Source organism: Oncorhynchus keta, chromosome 36 (genome assembly GCF_023373465.1).
Source record: "Oncorhynchus keta strain PuntledgeMale-10-30-2019 chromosome 36, Oket_V2, whole genome shotgun sequence".
Lineage (NCBI taxonomy): Eukaryota > Metazoa > Chordata > Actinopteri > Salmoniformes > Salmonidae > Oncorhynchus > Oncorhynchus keta.
The window spans coordinates 22,937,075-22,959,208 of NC_068456.1; the positions used below are offsets into that span (position 1 = coordinate 22,937,075).

The 22,134-nt window shown below is 44.2% G+C and overlaps 1 protein-coding gene across 6 annotated transcripts in view; it reads left to right on the plus strand.

The window, feature by feature from the left end:
• The first annotated feature begins 1,416 nt into the window (after nt 1-1,416).
• Nucleotides 1,417-22,134, plus strand: part of LOC118369417 (girdin-like) — a 92,821-nt gene continuing 72,103 nt past the window's right edge. For 3 of the 6 annotated variants that reach the window (XM_052498673.1, XM_052498674.1, XM_052498676.1), the window contains exons 1-3: nt 1,418-2,247; nt 2,377-2,477; nt 11,557-11,665. In XM_052498673.1, the coding sequence (XP_052354633.1) occupies nt 2,185-2,247; nt 2,377-2,477; nt 11,557-11,665 (273 nt within the window). In that variant the 5' untranslated portion in view covers nt 1,418-2,184. Of the gene's footprint in view, nt 2,248-2,376; nt 2,478-11,556; nt 11,666-22,134 lie in introns of all 6 variants that reach the window. The other 3 variants (XM_052498677.1, XM_052498678.1, XM_052498675.1) reach the window with 2 other exon arrangements.

The following is a 22,134-nucleotide window of genomic DNA, read 5'->3' on the forward strand; positions in this document are numbered from 1 at the left end:
TTCGGCTGATAATTTTAGAAAGAGAGGGTCCAGATTGTCTAGCCCGGCTGATTTGTAGGAATCCAGATTTACAGCTCTTTATTGAAGTCCAAGATCATCTCCTTTGTTTTGTTGACGTTGAGAGAGATGTTATTTTCCTGGCACCACTCTGCCAGGGGCCTCACCTCCTCCCTCCCTGTAGGCTGTCTTGTCATTGTTGGTAATCAGGCCAACTACTGTTGTGTCGTCTGTAAACTTGATGATTGAGTTGGAGTCATGGGTGAACAGGGAGTACAGCAGGGGGCTGAGCACGCATCCTTGTGGGGCCCCTTGAGGATCAGTGAATTGGAGGTGTTGTTTCCCACCTTCACCACCTGGGTGGCGGCCCATCAAGAAGTCCAGGACCCAGTTGCACAGGGCGGGATTCAGACCCAGGGCCCCGAGCTTAATGATGAGCTTGGAAGAAACTATGGTGTTGAAAGCTGACCTATAGTCAATGATCAGCATTCTTACATAGGTATTCCACTTGTGAAGATGGGATAGAGCAGTGCGATGGCGATTGCATCGTCTATGGATCTATTGGGGCGGTAAGCAAATTGAATTGTGTCTAGGGTGTCAGGTAAGGTAGACGTGATATGATCCTTAACTAGCCTCTCAAAGCACTTCATGATGACAAAAGTGAGTGCTACGGGCAGTAGTCATTTAGTTCAGTTATCTTTACTCTCTTGGGTACAGGAACAATGGTGGACATTTTGAAGCAAGTGGGGACAGTAGACTGGGATAGGGAGAGATTGAATATGTTCATAAAGTTGCATATGGTGTGCTGCTGTGCTGTCCCTAGATTTTGTTTTTGAAGTTGCAGCGGGGATTTGCATGTAGTCTTACATGTTGCAGGTTATGTATGGGAACAAACCTTCGATTCATCCTCCTCGTTGTGCACATTTTGTATGATATCCACAAGGTGTCACTGAAATGCCTTCAACCATTGTAAATTCAATGAATAATCAGTCACTGCTTGGCAGCTATTTCATTTTACTTTCATTCCTTGTATGGACATTATTATTGGTCTTTATGTGTTAACACAAATTATTTTTCTAGTCTTGTTTGAGATAATTTATTATATGAGTACAACCCATAACCTACATAGGCTGCACACAATGCATAGGCCTAGTGACAGACTCACTTTACCTATAATCACTGACAAAGCTGACACATAAAATGTGAATCAACCTAACATAATACATTTGAGGTTATGCCCTGATAATCTAGTCTCTATGTCTACATACAACATAGTGCATTTCATGTGGATGGGGAAATGTCCATGACAACGTCAAAGAACTAACTAGCTCATTGTTCTATCTGACAATGTGCTTGCGCCCTATTTTCTTGAGCGCATTTGATTTTTGGCGGAAGAAGACACGTCCTCTACGGGTGAACGAGGAGGCTGGAATGGAAACGGAGTCGAGGGGGGCGATACTTCGTCGAGAGCAGAGCTCCATCAGTAGACTCAAATCACCCAGTAGTAGGTTATACAGCCGTTATTCCCCTTTTCCAGCCAAGTGACTAAGTGATAGGAGAAGGACATCTCTGGCATATATATAATTGGAACAATCGTTGGCTTTATGCGGGGAAAAATGCAACCTTCAAGACTTAAAGGAACGTGATGGGAAGAGCATATATATACACATTTTTTTTTACAGAATATTCTAACTCGACGTCCATTGGAGGAAAGCAGTTAATGTTTATAGCTCTGTGCTTCGTCATCATTCAACGTTAGATTTTTGTTTCATGGACCATTTTCTATATTATTAGCCTACCAATACAGGTCTAATGTCTTAGTTTAGCACATTATTTAGCTGTAGATAGGTCAGCTGCCTTTACAGGCACAGACTAGATGGGATTCAATGGTTTAATGTTTTTTGATGGATTCCTTGTCCTTTAGTAAGTAAGTAGCAAGACAATCTAAGGTAGCTGCTGGTCCGAGAATTGTGGATTAATTACATTTTTCAGCAAAACCGGACGTCTATGGACATTTGTTCTTCATCGGCGAAATGAGTGTATGTTTAATTAAACCAAGCACATGAACGGCGTCTAAATTAAGGTCGTGTTCAGAGGGGTGAAAACCGACGTTGAGAATATTCCCCGACAAGCAGAAATACAATTGAATTAATATTCTCTGGAATTGTTGCTGTCCACCACAAGGAAATGGGAAGCGAGGTTTTTATGCCGTTGCTGGAGCAATTTCTGCTCACGCCTTTGGTCGCCTGGGTAAGGCACCCTAATTAACTATTCTCATGGAATTTGAGTCTCCTAATTAATCTGGGTATCAAAAATAAATGCTAAGTTAAAAGTGATTTGGTTTTGCTGACATATTTGGCGTATTGTCCTATTTTTCAGGTTAAGGCGGCTGGGCATTCATCTGGAAACGATGGCACCAAACTATCGGAATACATTGAATTAGTGGATGGCATTTATTTAAACGAGATCATGCTTGAGATGTAAGTAGTAGCGTATTTGTCTTTTATGGGTACTCTCTTCACACGAATCAATTAATGAATGGCCACGCATGCTTCTCTGATCCATTGGTCAACGTTCGCCCTGCACTGTAGGTTACAGTCGACGCAAACACCCATGCACACATAAATGATTATTGATACAAATTCAGGACTTAAATTCAAACAATGTTTTTATTAATTCCTTAGAATGACACATTTCATTAGTGAAATATGTCAACCAACGATGCAAGGATGGGGTGTAAATCAGAATGAAATCAGTGTGAATTGTAGGTATTTTATGCAGTCAGTTCCACCACCTTGAGTTCTGTATCGATGGCTCGAGTCGGCATCAGTTTATCTTCCACTCGAGCAGTCAGTCACAAAAAATGTCAGAACGTGAAGTGTCATCTGCAGCCTCCTGGAAGACTCCCTGGCGCGTGCTCTTCTTGCCTGCTAGAATTGTACGGAGGGCGGCTATTCTGCCTCAATCACCCAGCCGACCCCTGGTGAAGATTCAAAATGAAGAATCCGTCAATCTCTGCCATGATCACAGACACGCACGATAAATAAGAAGGCGGTCTCCACCCATGCTTTTGTCTGGGCTAGGTGCATGATACAGTGTGTCCATTTTGGCGTATTAATCCTGTACGTGTAGAATAACAACGACACCTCTAATCCAATTAACCAGTGCCTCTGACATTTATTATTGACATTATCGCCCTTTGACTTCAAAACCAGAAGGCAAACATCACATGAATTTCCTTTGTGTTATTGTAGAGCACTCTCTCCTTGCTCACTGTAAGCTTGTTACTTATCATGCATTCTATTAACAGGTCTAAACTCTACTGTGCCAATTATCTCACAGTTTTCAGGTAGGCCTACTACGATCTGGCCTCATGCTGCCTTGGCAACACTGTCCTAGGCTCTCTAGTCTTACTGGGTTGTCAATGACCTTGCAAACCCTACTTGGTTCTGTTTCAGCAAATTTGGTGCTGTATTCATTTCCATTACCCCAGTCGTCATACTAGTAGGACTAGTTTACAATTGCCAATATAACATGTCAAAGCCTCATATTTGGAATTGTTGATTCTCAGCTCAAGAACAGTTTTCATTTTTAATTAATTGTAGTTCAGCTGTGCTTGTTGGTCAGCAGGATGTTGGGGCAGGCCAGTCATTTCATCCTAGCTTTGTGTGTGTGTGTGTGTGTGTGTGTGTGTGTGTGTGTGTGTGTGTGTGTGTGTGTGTGTGTGTGTGTGTGTGTGTGTGTGTGTGTGTGTGTGTGTGTGTGTGTGTGTAGTACATTTTTGGGCAGCTGTTGGCACTAGTCTGCCCAGCAAGACTCTCACACAGAGGGCACGTTGTCAGAAGCTGTTGTGAATCAGGTCTTTGTCTCAGTTTATGACGGCTACATGTTTAGTTACAACAGTTTCATTTACATTGGCTCTTTTAAATGTCATCTTTTACTGGTAAACATTTACCTTTAGCTGGATCATCTTATTTTAGTCCTGCATGTTCTGTGATTTATTTGATTGGCCCCTATCAAAATGCAGTGCCTCCAGTGGTCCATTTAGTTGTATAATATAATTGTTGTGAGGGTAGATGTAGTTCATATTAACCAGGTTACTGTTTGATTTGGTTCAGCTCATATGGCTTCATTCAGCCTGTTCAACAGGTCATAGCTACCAAATGTGATGATGTCTGCAATGATGCTGAATTCGGAACACATGCGGAGCAGGGAGCATTATTAACCGCCCAGAGGTTTGCAAAGCTAATGGCTTTGCCACACATGCCAACCCTCTCACTGCCTGTGTCTGTGTTGAAACTCCTGCAGAGTGCTGTTATTGTGGGCGTAATGGTAGGCATACTTGATATTGACCTGCCTGTGATCAATATAGCCTCGTAAAGGGGGGCTCAGTCTTTCCCATGAGCAGCCATTATCGAGAGAAGATTAAAACTATCCATTTAAAAATGCACTTCTACAAGGCATACAGCAATCATCCTTCTATCACAGGGCTGTGAAGACTTTTAGCTTTGCACATCTTTCTAGTAGAGGATGCATCATGTACTGCATGAAATTAACATAAAACAAGTTGTAGAGCTTGTTGTCCAAATTCTGAGTTTGCCTGACTACCATTTGAAGCATCTCCTGTTGAATAATGAATGTGTGTGATTCATCACATACTGTACACAGATTGGGTCTCCAAATTATTTAAGTAGCTGTATGTATGTTATTTTGTAATAGCTCTCTCTGCAAGCTGTTGACAGGGAGGCAGGCAGACGTCAGTTGTCCAGGAAGCCCGGCTGGATAATCTAACGGCTAGTTGGAGGCACAGATGGCGTGGTGTCTCTGTTCTGCCCCTCAGTCACTACTGCCCAGCCAATTAGACCTCCCTTCAGCGACCTGTTTGGGTGAAGCACAGACTGGACAGAACTGTAATTTCCCTCTTCTCATCACAGTGGTAAAAAAAATAATCTGGTTGTACATGCATAATAAATTACAATGGTTTAGGTCAACATTTGGAATAAGGTGACTGGCTGCATGTTCATAGTGTCTGCAAAGGTTGACCTCAACGTCAAATTGTGGCCAATTCCGAGCTAGAAGCATTGAAGATAGATTTATGTATCAAGGCCATACTACATCCCCCTCATTCTGGAAGTGATATTGTTAGTATTAATATCTCCCATTTCAGTGTTCATATCCAATCACCTCAAAGTCCATGAAGCTAAAATCAATGAGACTATTGAGCATGTGTGACATACACACGTGAATTACACCTGAAGCCATGCAGCATTTGTAAGGAAACCACCTAACCTGTGTTCCTGAGCCCCTCTCTCAACACCTCCGTCAGGACAAAAGCACCGACCAAGCGCGGCCCACTCCCAACCCGACATGACCACTTAACACAGTTTAGAGGAATGACAACAGTTTCATTATCTTAATCCAGATAGGATTAAAATCTCCAGCAGCCCCCCAATTCACACCCCTACATGGTTTCTTTCACCTGGAAAAACGGGTTATAAGATGCAACAGTGTCAGCACCACCACCTCTCTGCACACTGATGAACCAGACACAACACGCCTCTCTGCACACTCTCCCCCTGTGTTTTCACTGAGCAGCACGCCTCCTGCTTTTGTTCTCTCCCCTGCTTCGGTAGAAGGGGTATAATTTGTATTCTTGCTGGATGGCTGGTGTGTATCTGCTGAATTCTCCACAGCTGGGTTCTTTATCCTTGGAGATCAAATGCTTCAGTCATAGGCTACTGACTGCCAGCCAGATATACAGCCAGCCAGATAGGTAGACAGACAGAAGATGCTGCATCCTCCACCATTTAACTTGGCAGTTATTTGCCACAGATCTCCCTCTCTTCCTAGACTACTTACCATCTATGTGCCTGAACCGAGACATATCTCCCTATCTCTCTACCTATGGTTTGTTCTGTCTTTGAATGGTCACGTAAACAGGGGACATGTCTGATGTCACTAGACTATTGAGGATGTTGAGCTGTAAAAAGCCATGTGAGTCATACATGCAGGAAACAGCTGTTGTGATCTTGAAAGGCTTCGGCTTTAACCAGGCCATGCAGAGACTCACAGGAATAGGAAAGGCCCAATGGAAATGTACAGCAATGACACAAAGCTCCATAGAGAAAAAACTATCCATTAAAGCGCTTGAAAATAAGGCCGAGCTACAGTACCTACTGCCGCCGTTCCCTCTCCCTGGATGATATACCATGTATGTGCTCTCCTGTAGAGAGAGTATATTTCAGTAGATTGCCGTGATACCGGTGCTATCTGTAAGGGGCTGAGAGCTGACAAAATAAATGCACACACAAGAACATGAAACGATGGCAAAGCACTACAGCAGCTCCATCTCTCTCTCTCTCTCTCTCTCTCTCTCTCTCTCTCTCTCTCTCTCTCTCTCTCTCTCTCTCACTCACTCACTCACTCACTCACTCTCACTCCTCACTCACTCACTCACTCACTCACTCACTCACTCACTCACTCACACTCACTCACTCACTCACTCACTCACACACACACACACACACACACACACACACACACACACACACACACACACACACACACACACACACACACACAGTCATTCTGCTTCACTGTCTTCCTGCCTGCATAGTCTCTGGGAATTCCGCTAGTTAGCCGTCCAAGTGGCTGAGAAGTCATCACTCCTCCTCCCCTAGTGTGGTTTTGAACGAGGCTTATATATACACCGTAAACAGGGGTATTTTGAAATACAGACAGTATCATTTTCAATACTGTTGTTGGGGGTTAAATCACTGCTTATAACTAACTATAAGTTAAGTATAACTATAAGAAATCTAAGATGTGTGAAATAAATTATACCCAGCTCAGGGCTCCAGCTTTATTTGGTTTCCTAACTTGCTAGCTAAGTGGCTAGACGTCAAGATCAAGTTTATTGGATACAACAGAGACATGCAATCCCCGCCTGTGTCAAGATCCCTGCCCCCTAAATGGTGTGTATTTTTTGTTGAAATAGCGCCCCTTTGTGTGAACTTCCTGTAATATGGTATACCCCGGTATGGTACAGTAACGGTATGAAACTCTGGGTACCGCCCAACTCTAGTTTGGACTGAGAGGCTCACTGGGCAGCCGTTCCCTGCTCTACCCTCTGCCCCCACTGACTTTGATGCAGCGTGTCAGAAGTAGGTTACTCCCCAGCGCAGCGTACGTAGGATCCCCCGGGCGGTATTGTGCCCTGCATTGACTATTGACTTGTGCTTTGACTCTCCGTTTTTCAAAGCCTATTTAATCAGTGTGGTACAGTATTTAGATTTTGTCGACCTCACAAAGGCCCCTATTCAGGCGCCTGCAGCCAGTAACACTGGGGGGGATGTTGTCCAATGAGGGTGTGGGGGGGAGGCCTCAGCCCCAAAAAATAAGCCGTGGCAGGATTGGGATTGTGTTTTCATGGCACATTGAATTGGCTGTGTGTTTCTGGCCCTGTGATGTATAGAGATGTGAGTTACTAAATTAGCATCCTCATTCCCCAGCTTCCTCTCTGTGCAACCAGAGCTCGGCCTGACAGGATTACAGCTCCCGCCATGCTATTTAATTAAGGGGTTAAGACGACCCCCCACAGGGTTCCTCTAGAGGGCTCTGAATGAGCGGCAGGGTCACGTGGCCAGTGCCATTCAGAGCACTGTTAAAGAGGACCCTGTCTTTCTGATTTGCAAGACTGAGGCGGCAGTGTGTGTGGGAGCACAGCTGATCAAAAGGCCTCAACACATCCGCTGTATAGACAAGTCAGTTCTCAGGGATGGTGGCTTTCATTAAAAATCATTATTGTTGTCATTTTTTATTTAGCTGAGTTCATAGTTCAATGAAGCTCCCTGGTCTCATGAATTGGGCCTTTTATTTTTTTTCTATGCCCTACTGCTTATCCTTATCAACACGGGATTTTAGGAAGACGCCTGAAACTAGTTTATTACATTTTGCAGTTGCTTGGCAACGGGCCTCTTTTTTCAATCATGGGTATTATGACGGAGACTCATTTAAAGACCGTTTTATCTCTTACTGAGTAGAGTGGTCTTTCGTGGAATTATCTAGAACAGAGTTAATGGTGAGGGAAGAAATTGTGTCAAGGTTCATTTGAAATCAGCCATATACACATGAGGTTGTGTTAGACATCAATGCAAAAAGTTTGGATCGCAGATGCAGGCGTGTATTGACGTACATGCACACAAGCACACACGCATGTATACACACAACCCTGTTTACTATAGATTTAATAACCATGCCATTAATGGGTTAAATGGCCATGCGACTAATGAGATATTTTGTCATAAAGAATAATCGTGCCGTCCTCCAACATTGGGACATGCATAGTCTTTATCAGCAAAGCTTTAAGATCTCCAGACTAGTCCAGTAGATTAGTGCAGCGCTGCATGGTCGCACCATCAGATGGGCTTCAGTGAGAAAGGTGGTCAGAGGAGAGTATCCAGAGACATCTGACCAGTGAAGGAGGCCTGCATGTCTGAATCTCTCAGCTCGAAAACCATGTTGGTCCAAAACCTTTGGTTGATGATCATCAAAGCGCAGGTCTGAACTGACAGGCAGTAAAGGAGAGAATCAGCAATTTTGATGGTTTGTTCGGTCATGTGGTCTGTGAAGAAAGATGAGATTACAGTATATTCCTATACTTATGTCTTGTTGGTGTTCAATCGTTCAATTCCACTTTATTGAATTTCAGGTACACCACATGTGGACACCTGCTCGTCGAACATCTCATTCCCAAATCATGGGCATTAATATGGAGTTGGTCACACCTTTGATACTATAACAGCCTCCACTCTTCTGGGAAGGCTTTCCACTAGATGTTGGAACATTGCTGCGGGGACTTGCTTCCATTCAGCCACACGAGCATTAGTGAGGTCGGGCACTGATGTTGGGCGAAGGGGCCTTCCCCAAACTGTTGCCACAAAGTTGGAAGCACAGATTCGTCTAGAATGTCATTGTATGCTGTAGCGTTAAGTAGGGTTGCACATTTTGGGGAATATTCAGAGGTGCTTTTACACCTGCATTGTTTGCTGTTTGGGGTTTTAGGCTGGGTTTCTGTACAGCACTTTGAGATATCAGCTGATGTACGAAGGGCTATATAAATAAATTTGATTTGATTTGATTTGAGGTGGAAACTTTCCGTCGGAATTAACGGGAATATATGGGAATTAACGGAAATGTATGCAAATTCATATTAATACCATTTAAATGTTATGTTTTTTGCATTGGATATATTTACGATAACATATGGAGACAGAAACATAAACATTTTACCTTATCATAAGTAGACATAATTTAAAATGATTAAATCCTTCCAAAAGACATTTTTAAAACTATTTATTACGTTGAACTTTAATTAGAGTTGACTCTTCACTGAACAACAAAAGAAAGGGAATGTTGAATGATCCCCAATGATCCATCGCATCTCCCAAAAATGTTTTCAACATACATCTGTAAAATTATAGTAAAATGATAGTCTAGAAACTAAAGCTTTGGTTGTCTTCCTCTCAGACTTCCATGTCTTCTCCCTGGACCTCCTCGATGTCCACCTCTTGAACATCAGACTCTGAGGCCTCATCTTCACTGTCACTTTCCAACCTTGTTGAGGATGGCCCGTTGTCAGGCTCAAAAAGCCTTTGATGGCCACTTCAACCCTTGTATCAGTCAGCCTGTTGTGTGCTTTGGTGTGTGTGTTCCCAAATTAGGACCAGTTGCGCTCTGAGGCGGCTGATGTTGGTGGGATTTGGAGGAGGGTGGAGGCAACAGGGGAAAGAGCCTCAGATCCACAAAGTCCCTTCCTCCAGGTGGCTGATGAGATATGTTGGCACGACTGCCATATTGCATCTCCATCCCAAAGCCCTTGCTTGGAAGTGTACTTCGCCAAACTGCCAAGAACCTTGTCCTCATCCAGGCCAAGGTGGCGAGACATGGTAGTGATGACACCATAGGCCTTGTTGATCTCTGCACCAGACAGGATGCTCTTGCCAGCATATTTGGGGTCCAACATGTACACTGCGGCATGTGTGGGCTTCAGGCAGAAGTCTTCATGCTTTTTGATGTATTTCAGAACTGCAGTTTCCTCTGCTTGGAGCAACAGTGAGGTGGGCAGGGCAGTATGGATTTCTTCTCTTACATCTGCAAGCAGAGTCTGAACATCAGACAGGATGGCATTGTCTCCCTCAATCCGTGCAATGGCTATTGCTATAGGTTCCAGGAGTTTCAGGCTGCTTACCACTCTCCCAAAATACATCATCCAGGAGAACCCTCTTGATGAACCTGTCCATATCGGAAGACTGTAATATGGCCATTTCTTGGAGAGACTCCTTCCCCTCCAGGAGATTGTCAAACATGATGACAACACCACCCCAAAAGGTGTTGATGAGCAACTTCAATGTGGTGCTCTTATTCTTCTCACTTTGTTTGGTGAGGTAGATTGCTGCTATAACTTGATGACCCTTCACATACCTAACCATTTCCTTGGCTCTCTTGTAGAGTATCCATTGTTTTCAGTGCCATAATGTCCTTGAGGAGCAGATTTAATGCATGAGCAGCACAGCCAGTGGGTGTGATGTGAGGGTAGGACTCCTCCACTTTAGACCAAGCAGCCTTCATGTTCGCAGCATTTTCAGAGATGATACAAATGTCTCAAGTTTTGAGGGGGTATGCAATTGGCATGCTGACTGCAGAAATGTCCACCAGAGCTGTTGCCAGAGAATTTAATGTTAATTTCTCTACCATAAGCCGCCACCAACGTAATTTTAGAGAATTTGGCAGTGCTTCCAACCAGCTTCACAACTGCAGACCACGTTTATGGCGTTGTGTGGGCGAGCGGTTTGCGGATGTCAATGTTGTGAACAGAGTGCCTAATGGTGGCAGTGGGGTTATGTTATGGGCAGGCATAAGCTACAAGAAACAAAATGGCATTTTATCGATGGCAATTTGAATGCACAGAGATATCGTGACGAGATCCTGAGGCCCATTGCCGTGCCATTCATCCGCGACCATCACCTCATATTTCAGCATGATAATGCATGGCCAAATGTCGCAAGGATCTGTACACAATTCCTGGAAGCTGAAAATGTCCCAGTTCTTCTATGGCCTGAATACTCACTGGACATGTCACCCATTGGGCATGTTTGGGATGCTCTGGATGGACGTGTATGAAGGAGATGTGGCAAATGGTGGTCACACCAGATACTGACTGGTTTTCTGATCCACGCCCCTACCTTCCTTTTAAGGTATTTGTGACCAACAGATGCATATCTGTATTCCCAGTCATGTGAAATCGATAGATTAGAAACCTAATTTATTTATTCTAATTGACTGATTTCCTTATATGAATTTTTGAAATTGTTGCTTGTTGCATTTTCGATTTTTGTTCAGTATACTTGCAAAAAAAGGTTGGATGGCAACCTGATTACTGACTCACTTATCACAGTATTGCTAATGCAGCATTTGAATGAGTAACAGACAGCACAATTTACAGTTCCAAATGGATTTGTCTCATCTCTGCTGTTATTCTCATCTGTTTCTTCCCCATAGAAATCCTAAAGCCACTGTTCAAAGAACCAACAAGAAAGTGAACAATGACTCAACACTGCGCATACAAAACCTCTCCATCCTGATCCGACAGATCAAGTCCTATTACCAGGTGAGTGTACAGTGAACACTGAAGCTCTAATGGAAAAATGATAGAGTGCATCTGGTGCTGAGGTCTGGTTCGTTGTGCTGAGCTGTTGAAACCATGTGTCTCCTAGCTATTTGGGATCAATGACGTATTTGTTTCTGAGGTTTGTCAGCAAGACAAGTTTCAGTGAAGACTGCCTTGGACACACACACACACACACACACACACACACACACACACACACACACACACACACACACACACACACACACACACACACACACACACACACACACACACACACACACACACTTACATTTAAACTACCCTATAAACACACACACACATTGGAAAATAAGTATAAACACACATATTTGAAGATGTCTGTGGTTGGTGTGATGTGGGACAGGGACCTCCATCCAGATGTCACAGAGGATTCTATAAATGGACGGGAGCTGCATGCAGACAGTCAAAGGTTTAGAGCTGAAACACTGATGTGGGTCTCACGCTTTCACTAATGAAGATCCGGGATGTATTTTGGCTTCAGTTTTGTGAAGGCTCCGAACAGTATTAAAACGGACACAAAATTAGGAGTTACTTCCCCACTATAGTAACTTTAAAAGCTGTCTGCCTGTAGTGTCTCTGTTTTGCTGCTCAGCTGAGGTTTTTACTGCATTAGATCATATCATGTTCTTGCATGTGAGAGTAATCTCAGAGCACAGTTAATCATTTCCATTCTGCTCAAGTAATGAGAGACTTCCAATTAATCTGATGGACAGAGGGAAGGGGGGGGGCTTCCTGCTGACGATCTGGTATATGCCATGATTGCAGAGGGGAGGGGCTTTGGTCTTACTATCCTACATGTATTTTTTATTTAACCTTTTTACGCCAAGGAACTTCAAACTTTCCACCTTCTCCACTACTGTCCCGTCGATGTGGATAGGGGGTGCTCCCTCTGCTGTTTCCTGAAGTCCACCATCATCTCCTTTGTTTTGTTTATGTTGAGTGAGAGGCAAGTCAGTTAAGAACAAATTCTTATTTACAGTGAAGGCCTACCCTTGCCAATCCCTAACCCGGACGACGCTGGGCCAATTGTGCGAAGCCCTGTGGGTCTCCCAATCACAGCCGGTTGTGATACAGCCTGGAATTGAACCAGGGTTGGCAGTGATACCTCTAGCATGGAAAGCTTATCTAGCAGTCAGCACATCTGTCCAGCAGCTTTTTGCCAACCTCGCAGTTAAGAGGGAACACACTTAGTACTTCACATAGAGGGCAACAAAGAATTTCAGCCATGATAATTTGGTGTTTCTGCTGAAGGCGTTGCTGCTGGAAGAGATAATTGGTCGTCTCAGTGTGTCTTGGCACTCTGAATGATGATCAGGTAGTACGAGATCCAGCATGCACAACATAAACTGCTGGAATGCTTGGAGTTGAAGGTGTGGGAGTTATCAAGCATCACATTCTCAGTGAAGAGAGGATTTCCCACAACTTAAGTCTCTGTCATTGGTCTTTCTATAATCATCTGCAGCTCAGCAAGTCTCATAGCAGCAACTGAAATACAATCTAATTTTATTCATCACATGCTTCGTAAAGGACATGTGTGAACTAAGAGTGAAATGCTTACTACGTAGTCTCATTCCAATAAGCCCAATGCTCATCATCAAATGTTATTGGTCACATGCACCGAACACAGCAAGCAGGTGTAGACTTTACACTGAAATGCTTACTTACGGGCTCATTTCCACCAGTCCAGAGTTAAAAGGTAAGACAAATATTTGCTAAATACCATATTGAAGAGTAGGATGATGGCCAAGGCTTTGGTCAAAGTTTGGTTAACAGTCCTACTTGGGTAGAAAGAATGTCCATTACCTTGGAACATCCAATATAAACATCCCTTGAACATCTCATTGAAACAGGGCCATTGTTTATCGACAGGTCATTAGCCTTGAGAAAGCCCTGCTAGGCCCTCTCAAAATGTCTTTCAAAATGATCTGTCACAGAGCCAAGAGCCTTAATAAGTCCCTTAGTAGCCGCATGTAAGCTGGAAGCAGTAGCCTCAAGCACAACAAAACAATAAATGTGTTGTGCTTCTAGGGTGGGTGTCATCAGTCTTTTCCTGGCCCTCCCTGTCTTTGTGTTAACCTCATGATTCATTATATATATATTCAGCCCAGTGTCCATTAGAAGCCCCCACTGTTCCTCCTGCCCTTTTCTAGCAAGTCTCTCAATGGTCGTTGAGAGGCTTTAGCTCCCACAATCAACTACCCAGTTAACTGGAAACGCCTTGGCATTTTCCCTTTGTGTGGCGTTGTTTTGTTGTTGGAGTAGACATGAGCAGAGCCTTGTCAGTTTGAGATCCACTTGATTACTACCTCATTCACTTTCATCAAGGGTTGAGATTGGATGGATGGCTGGCCTTTGGTGTGGATGACAACAGTTCTTGACTAGTAGATCAGAGTGGGCCAGCTGTCAGCAAACACTGCTTGTCTTTTTCTGGTGTCACTTTTTTCGCTGATTAGGGAACACCAGTAATCGCTCCGCTGAAACAAGAAAGGCTCAGTCTTACGATCTTGAATGATGTGTTTAGAAGCAGAGTGCAAAGACATTCGCTCAGATTAAAGGTCAATTGCCGGTCAACAGACCCCTTGACATCTTAGTGAGGCCTTGGCTTGAAGCCACCTTCAGCACATACTTCTTATTCCTAGGCTCTGGATTACCTACTATCCAGCCTTAAGTTGTTATCTCTGCCCTGGCTAAGGTTCACCCTGGTTCTTCAGTGCTGCTAGTTATCAACCTGAATGACTGGTGGGCCTGGTTGAATCTAAGCCAGGCGGGTGGATGGGTGGCCGATAGCCTATCAGTTAGAGCGGTGGGTGAGTAACTGAAAGGCCGCTAGATCAAATTCCAGAACCGACAAGGTGAAAAATCTGTCTGTGCCCTTGAGCAAGGAACTTATCCCTAATTGCTCCAGGGTCGCTATTGATAATGGCAGACCCTGGCCGTAACCCGACTCTCCCAGGGTGTCTCAGGGGGAGTTAGGATATGCAAATAATATTAGGACAAAATTAGCACCCACCAAATGATTTACATTTAGCAAACACACTTATCCAGAGTGACTTACAGTAGTGAGTTCATACATTTTCATAGATTTTTTATATATATTAACATACCAGGTCCCAATCATTCACCATCCACATCCTCTGCGGCTGTTCAAAGTCTAGAAAAAGGCGCTTGGTTATTGACACATTGAAAAATGGATTTGGTTTTCTTTGCTGTGTTGCCAGTTGTTCCTTTTCCTGCTTTTTCATTTATCCATTTGAATCTCACACGTTCCAGATGGACATGTTAGAAATGTTATCAATTCTCTAGCTTCTATTTAAGTGAGTTAACCGCAGCATCTATAGTGAGCACATGGCAGCAGAGCGGATATGGTGGTGATGTACTAGTGTGTGTGTAGCTTGGTATTGCTTTGTCTGTCAAGCTTCTGCAGTGTAGCTTCACTCTTTAATATCAGGGTAGGAGGAACATTATTGAGTTACTGATCATGCTGACTCATCTCAAAGTCTTCCGGCGTCAGGCTATAGACCTCCACTCCTCTGGGATTACCCCCCTCATATGTTTTTTACAGTGTCAGCGCTCTCATGTATATACCATGTGTCCCAATGTTTCTGCTATTGCACTTATAGACTGTCTAGACACACTGCTGCTTAAATATGTGTAGGCGCTAGTCACTCGATGAAATAGGGAGGTAATAGCCGTTGGGGGTTCTGTTGTTGGCATGGAGAGGGTGTTACTACAGTACGATGCTGTATTGTGGTGGTGTTTTGTAGGAAGAAGCAATACTCATGAGTTGTTTCCGTCAGAAGGATTGATTGATTAGAGCCAAGTTGCCAACACTTTCCTAGGTATGACTTTGTAGTATTATGCTAAGAGTGCATGAAATTTTCACTTTAAAATTGCATAACTTTTTATTTCTAAAGTAGGCTATTCATTCTTTGTCATGTTATTTCAGGATCTTCATCACTCAGCTGTACATCATACCTTCTTCAGCTAGGCTTTGGTCATTGGGATCAGGGCATGAGGTAATCATTGGTGGATGCATCGCTCACAGGTACTTCACAGTCCACTGAATTCCACTGTGAAGCTGTGATCCTCAACAGTTCACTGAATTCCACTGTGAAGCTGTGATCCTCTCCAGTTCACTGAATTCCACTGTGAAGCTGTGATTCTCAACAGTCCACTGAATTCCACTGTGAGGCTGTGATCCTCAACAGTCCACTGAATTCCACTGTGAAGCTGTGATCCTCAACAGTCCACTGAATTCCACTGTGAAGCTGTGATCCTCAACAGTCCACTGAATTCCACTGTGAAGCTGTGATCCTCTCCAGTTCACTGAATTCCACTGTGAAGCTGTGATCCTCAACAGTTCACTGAATTCCACTGTGAAGCTGTGATCCTCAGTTCACAGTCCACTGAACTGAATCCACTGTGAAGCTGTGATCCTCTCCAGTTCACTGAATTCCACTGTGAAGCTGTGATCCTCACCAGTTCACTGAATTCCACTGTGAAGCTGTGATCCTCACCAGTTCACTGAATTCCACTGTGAGGCTGTGATCCTCAACAGTCCACTGAATTCCACTGTGAAGCTGTGATCCTCAACAGTCCACTGAATTCCACTGTGAAGCTGTGATCCTCAACAGTCCACTGAATTCCACTGTGAAGCTGTGATCCTCTCCAGTTCACTGAATTCCACTGTGAAGCTGTGATCCTCAACAGTCCATTGAATTCCACTGTGAAGCTGTGATCCTCAACAGTCCACTGAATTCCACTGTGAAGCTGTGATCCTCAACAGTCCATTGAATTCCACTGTGAAGCTGTGATCCTCAACAGTCCACTGAATTCCACTGTGAAGCTGTGATCCTCACCAGTTCACTGAATTCCACTGTGAAGCTGTGATCCTCACCAGTTCACTGAATCACTGTCTGGTGATTCATCAAGTCTGTGATGGGCCAGAAGGCGATTTGGAGATCTAACCCGTTAACTCTATTTCACACTGGAATTAGTCATTTTACAAACATTCCAAGCTGCATTTTAAGCGATAATGTGGAGAGGATGTTGGGATTTATTGCATTTTTAGTTTCCTAGTAATGATACTTAGTCATTTTGGGTTTGCCAGTATTGTTGAGATTAGTTCTGTTAAGGCCTCTCTTCTAGGCTACTCAAGCCAAATGAATGTTAGAACACTTTAATTTGGTGGTCTCGGGTTGGCACGCATACAGTCCAGAGCTGTTTGGAGCTCTCGCCAGCCAAACATGTTCCATGTGTGTAGCATCACGTCAAGCTCAAAAATAGACATGACTTATAGGCCTACACTTTTCAGTATCAATATGAATTGATGAGTGGACCTGTGTTATGCCGCCCTTTAGCACTGCTTTGCTTTGGGGTGTGTTGTGAAGGCAGTCGCTCGTTTTGTTTTCACTGCGTTAAGGGGAACAGAGCTCCATTCACACACAGGGCCTGGTCCTCGGGGAACTGAGCCTCATGCATCATGTGACCCCACCCCATGCCCAGTTTAGAAGCCATTAAAGAGGGGATGGCACACTCACAGCCCAGATCCTCTTTGCTATCATCCAAACGTTAAATAATCATCCACATATGAGGCTTTAATGCTGCATGTGTCTACTCTGAGCCCCAGAGTAGTGGAGCTTGTTTTAGAGGCTCAGGGAGACTGTTCCCCTCTCGGTTAAGGCTGGCAGACCTACACAAAGACTGTGGGCCAGAGGGCTGAGATGTCTAGAGCATAGCCTCAGGTGGATGTTGTTGTTTTTGTCTTGGACTTCATCATGGAAAGATTTAAAGGAATGTGTGTGATGTGTGTTGTTATGCGAAAGCTTCAAGCTGGAGGTTGTTTTTTTTTCTTTGAATCATCACCATCATCGGCAATCCACAACATTTATTTCATTTGGGAATCTCGTAATCCGTAAGGGATTTCTTCCATGGCCCTAACATCTGAAACATGAGTGAATCCAGTTTATTAGGGCATGTAGGCCTGCTTGTGGCTTGAGGCTAATCTCATGCTAAACCTAAATGTCCGGTTGATGTCAGAGCTGTGCCGATAGCTAGTAATCACGCATCATCCCCAACGGCCTCACAGTGTTGTCCTGGGTTGCCATAAAGATATGATTGAAGCTAGATTCTACTCTGCAGCCCCTGTATATATAAATATACCAGTCTAGACAGTAGGAAAGTATAGACAATGTGATTTTTATGGCTTAGTAGAGTTGGATTTTACAGCTCATGGCATCATGTTCATCCATCTAAGAAGAGATGCTCTCAGTGACCTCACCGTGTTCAGAGAAATTATAATTCTATGATCTATCATCAGTACTGCCCCTGTCTTAATATAGCCTAATATATAGCCTAACAAACCACCCTCGTTGAGCACCACCAGATCTCTAGCAGGCCTGGAGTACTCTGTTAACACTCAAACTGGCAGGAGTACTCTCTGTTAACACTCAAACTGGCAGGAGTACTCTCTGTTAACACTCAAACTGGCAGGAATACTCTCTGTTAACACTCAAACTGGCAGGAGTACTCTCTGTTAACACTCAAACTGGCAGGAGTACTCTCTGTTAACACTCAAACTGGCAGGAGTACTCTCTGTTAACACTCAAACTGGCAGGAGTACTCTCTGTTAACACTCAAACTGGCAGGAATACTCTCTGTTAACACTCAAACTGGCAGGAGTACTCTCTGTTAACACTCAAACTGGCAGGAGTACTCTCTGTTAACACTCAAACTGGCAGGAGTACTCTCTGTTAACACTCAAACTGGCAGGAGTACTCTCTGTTAACACTCAAACTGGCAGGAGTACTCTCTGTTAACACTCAAACTGGCAGGAGTACTCTCTGTTAACACTCAAACTGGCAGGAGTACTCTCTGTTAACACTCAAACTGGCAGGAGTACTCAAAAACTGGCAGGAGTACTCTCTGTTAACACTCAAACTGGCAGGAGTACTCTCTTTTAACACTCAAACTGGCAGGAGTACTCTTTAACACTCAAATTGTTAACACTCAAACTGGCATGAGTACTCTCTGTTGACACTCAAACTGGCAGGAGTACTCTCTGTTAACACTCAAACTGGCAGGAGTACTCTCTGTTAACACTCAAACTGGCAGGAGTACTCTCTGTTAACACTCAAACTGGCAGGAGTACTCTCTGTTAACACTCAAACTGGCAGGAGTACTCTCTGTTAACACTCAAACTGGCAGGAGTACTCTCTGTTAACACTCAAACTGGCAGGAGTACTCTCTGTTAACACTCAAACTGGCAGGAGTACTCTCTTTTAACACTCAAACTGGCAGGAGTACTCTCTTTTAACACTCAAATTGGCAGGAGTACTCTCTGTTAACACTCAAACTGGCATGAGTACTCTCTTTTAACACTCAAACTGGCAGGAGTACTCTCTTTTAACACTCAAACTGGCAGGAGTACTCTCTGTTAACACTCAAACTGGCAGGAGTACTCTCTGTTAACACTCAAACTGGCATGAGTACTCTCTGTTGACACTCAAACTGGCAGGAGTACTCTCTGTTGACACTCAAACTGGCAGGAGTACTCTCTGTTAACACTCAAACTGGCAGGAGTACTCTCTGTTAACACTCAAACTGGCAGGAGTACTCTCTGTTAACACTCAAACTGGCAGGAGTACTCTCTGTTAACACTCAAACTGGCAGGAGTACTCTCTGTTAACACTCAAACTGGCAGGAGTACTCTCTGTTAACACTCAAACTGGCAGGAGTACTCTCTTTTAACACTCAAATTGGCAGGAGTACTCTCTGTTAACACTCAAACTGGCATGAGTACTCTCTGTTGACACTCAAACTGGCAGGAGTACTCTCTTTTAACACTCAAACTGGCAGGAGTACTCAACACTCAAATTGGCAGGAGTACTCTCTGTTAACACTCAAACTGGCATGAGTACTCTTTTGACACTCAAACTGGCAGGAGTACTCTCTGTTAACACTCAAACTGGCAGGAGTACTCTCTTTAACACTCAAACTGGCAGGAGTACTCTTTTTAACACTCAAATTGGCAGGAGTACTCTCTGTTAACACTCAAACTGGCATGAGTACTCTCTGTTGACACTCAAACTGGCAGGAGTACTCTCTTTTAACACTCAAACTGGCAGGAGTACTCTCTTTTAACACTCAAATTGGCAGGAGTACTCTCTGTTAACACTCAAACTGGCATGAGTACTCTCTGTTGACACTCAAACTGGCAGAGTACTCTCTTTTGTCAAACTGGCAGGAGTACTCTTTTTAACACTCAAATTGGCAGGAGTACTCTCTGTTAACACTCAAACTGGCATGAGTACTCTGTTGACACTCAAACTGGCAGGAGTACTCTCTGTTAACACTCAAAATGGCAGGAGTACTCTCTGTTAACACTCAAACTGGCAGGTACTCTCTGTTAACACTCAAACTGGCAGGAGTACTCTCTTTTAACACTCAAACTGGCAGGAGTACTCTCTTTTAACACTCAAATTGGCAGGAGTACTCTCTGTTAACACTCAAACTGGCATGAGTACTCTCTTTTAACACTCAAACTGGCAGGAGTACTCTCTTTTAACACTCAAATTGGCAGGAGTACTCTCTGTTAACACTCAAACTGGCAGGAGTACTCTCTGTTAATACTCAAACTGGCAGGAGTACTCTCTTTTAACACTCAAATTGGCAGGAGTACTCTCTGTTGACACTCAAACTGGCAGGAGTACTCTCTTTTAACACTCAAACTGGCAGGAGTACTCTCTTTTAACACTCAAATTGGCAGGAGTACTCTCTGTTAACACTCAAACTGGCAGGAGTACTCTCTGTTAATACTCAAACTGGCAGGAGTACTCTCTGTTAACACTCAAACTGGCAGGAGTACTCTCTGTTAACACTCAAACTGGCAGGAGTACTCTCTTTAAACACTCAAATTGGCAGGAGTACTCTCTGTTGACACTCAAACTGGCAGGAGTACTCTCTGTTAATACTCAAACTGACAGGAGTACTCTCTGTTAACACTCAAACTGGCAGGAGTACTCTCTGTTAACACTCAAACTGGCAGGAGTGCCCCTACAGAGAGAGGCCTTTTTTTGACAGAGAGTAAGTGATCCATCCCCATAACCTGCTTTAGTACAGAAGTGTTTTAATTTAGCCAAGAATGATCCGAGTCCGGTACTCTAGAACCTTGAACATTATAGCCACTTCAGAGACTTAGACTTAGGTTGTCTTATTAAGCATGCATGGAAGAGCAGCACATTTCAAGCTTCATTTAGATTAAAGTAGAGAGAACAGAGCTTGATTTTGTAAGAGGGGCGGGGCACTGTTGGCACCTGCCAGAAGATGCCTTTCTCTGTGAGTGGTAGGGCAGGTTTCAGACCCTACGGGAGGGGAGTGTGGGCTGAGCTTGTGCCAGTGGAGGTACCTCCACCAGGCTAGGTCCTTGACAGTCTGACCCCTGGGGTCATTTGGTCAGCTGATGCTACTAGTGAATGAGACAGCAGGCATAATTACATGGATGCGTTGAATAGAGGTCTGTCATTTATCCAAATCGGCACTAAATCTATGATCTCTTGGAAAGTACAGTAACCTTGGGCCAGGATTGAATTGTTACCTACATTAGCAGATCTGATGTAACCAGGCACAGTAGAGACCATGTTTTATGTCACTATTCACACTGGGAGGTTTTCTGAATTCTTAGCGCTTAACTCATTCAATTACATAATCATTTAAGTTGTGTACGCTTATCTCAACTCTGAATCAGACCTACAATACAGTCTAAAGGTTTTCATTATGCTCCTGCTTTTTTTGAAATCCTCAACATTAGGAGATCTTTTCTTGCATTAATTTAACACGATACAGATCTGTCACGCATGGTGTTAAGTGGTGTGAGACTATGGTGTGTAACTAACTAGCCGGTGCTCAGGTGAGAAAGAGGAAGGCTGCTGTGGTGCAGCTTGTTTCCATTGTGTTGCTTTCTGGAGTTGCAGCCTCTACCCCGCTTTCCCTGCTCTCCCCCTCTTTCCCCGCTCTCCCCCTCTTTCCCCGCTCTCCCTCTCTTTCCCCGCTCTCTCTCTCTTTCCCCGCTCTCCCCCTCTTTCCCCGCTCTCCCCCTCTTTCCTGGCTCTCTCCCTCTTTCCCCGCTCTCCCCATCTTTCCCCGCTCTCCCCCTCTTTCCCCGCTCTCCCCCTCTTTCCCCGCTCTCCCCCTCTTTCCCCACTCTCTCTTTCCCCGCTCTCTCTTTCCCCGCTCTTTCCCCGCTCTCCCGCTCTTTCCCCACTCTCTCTCTTTCCTCGCTCTCCCCCTCTTTCCCCGCTCTTTCTCTTTCCCCGCTCTTTCTCTTTCCCCGCTCTCCCCCTCTTTCCCCGCTCTCCCCCTCTTTCCCCGCTCTCCCCCTCTTTCCCTGTTCTCTCTCTTTCCCCGCTCTCCCCCTCTTTCCCCGCTCT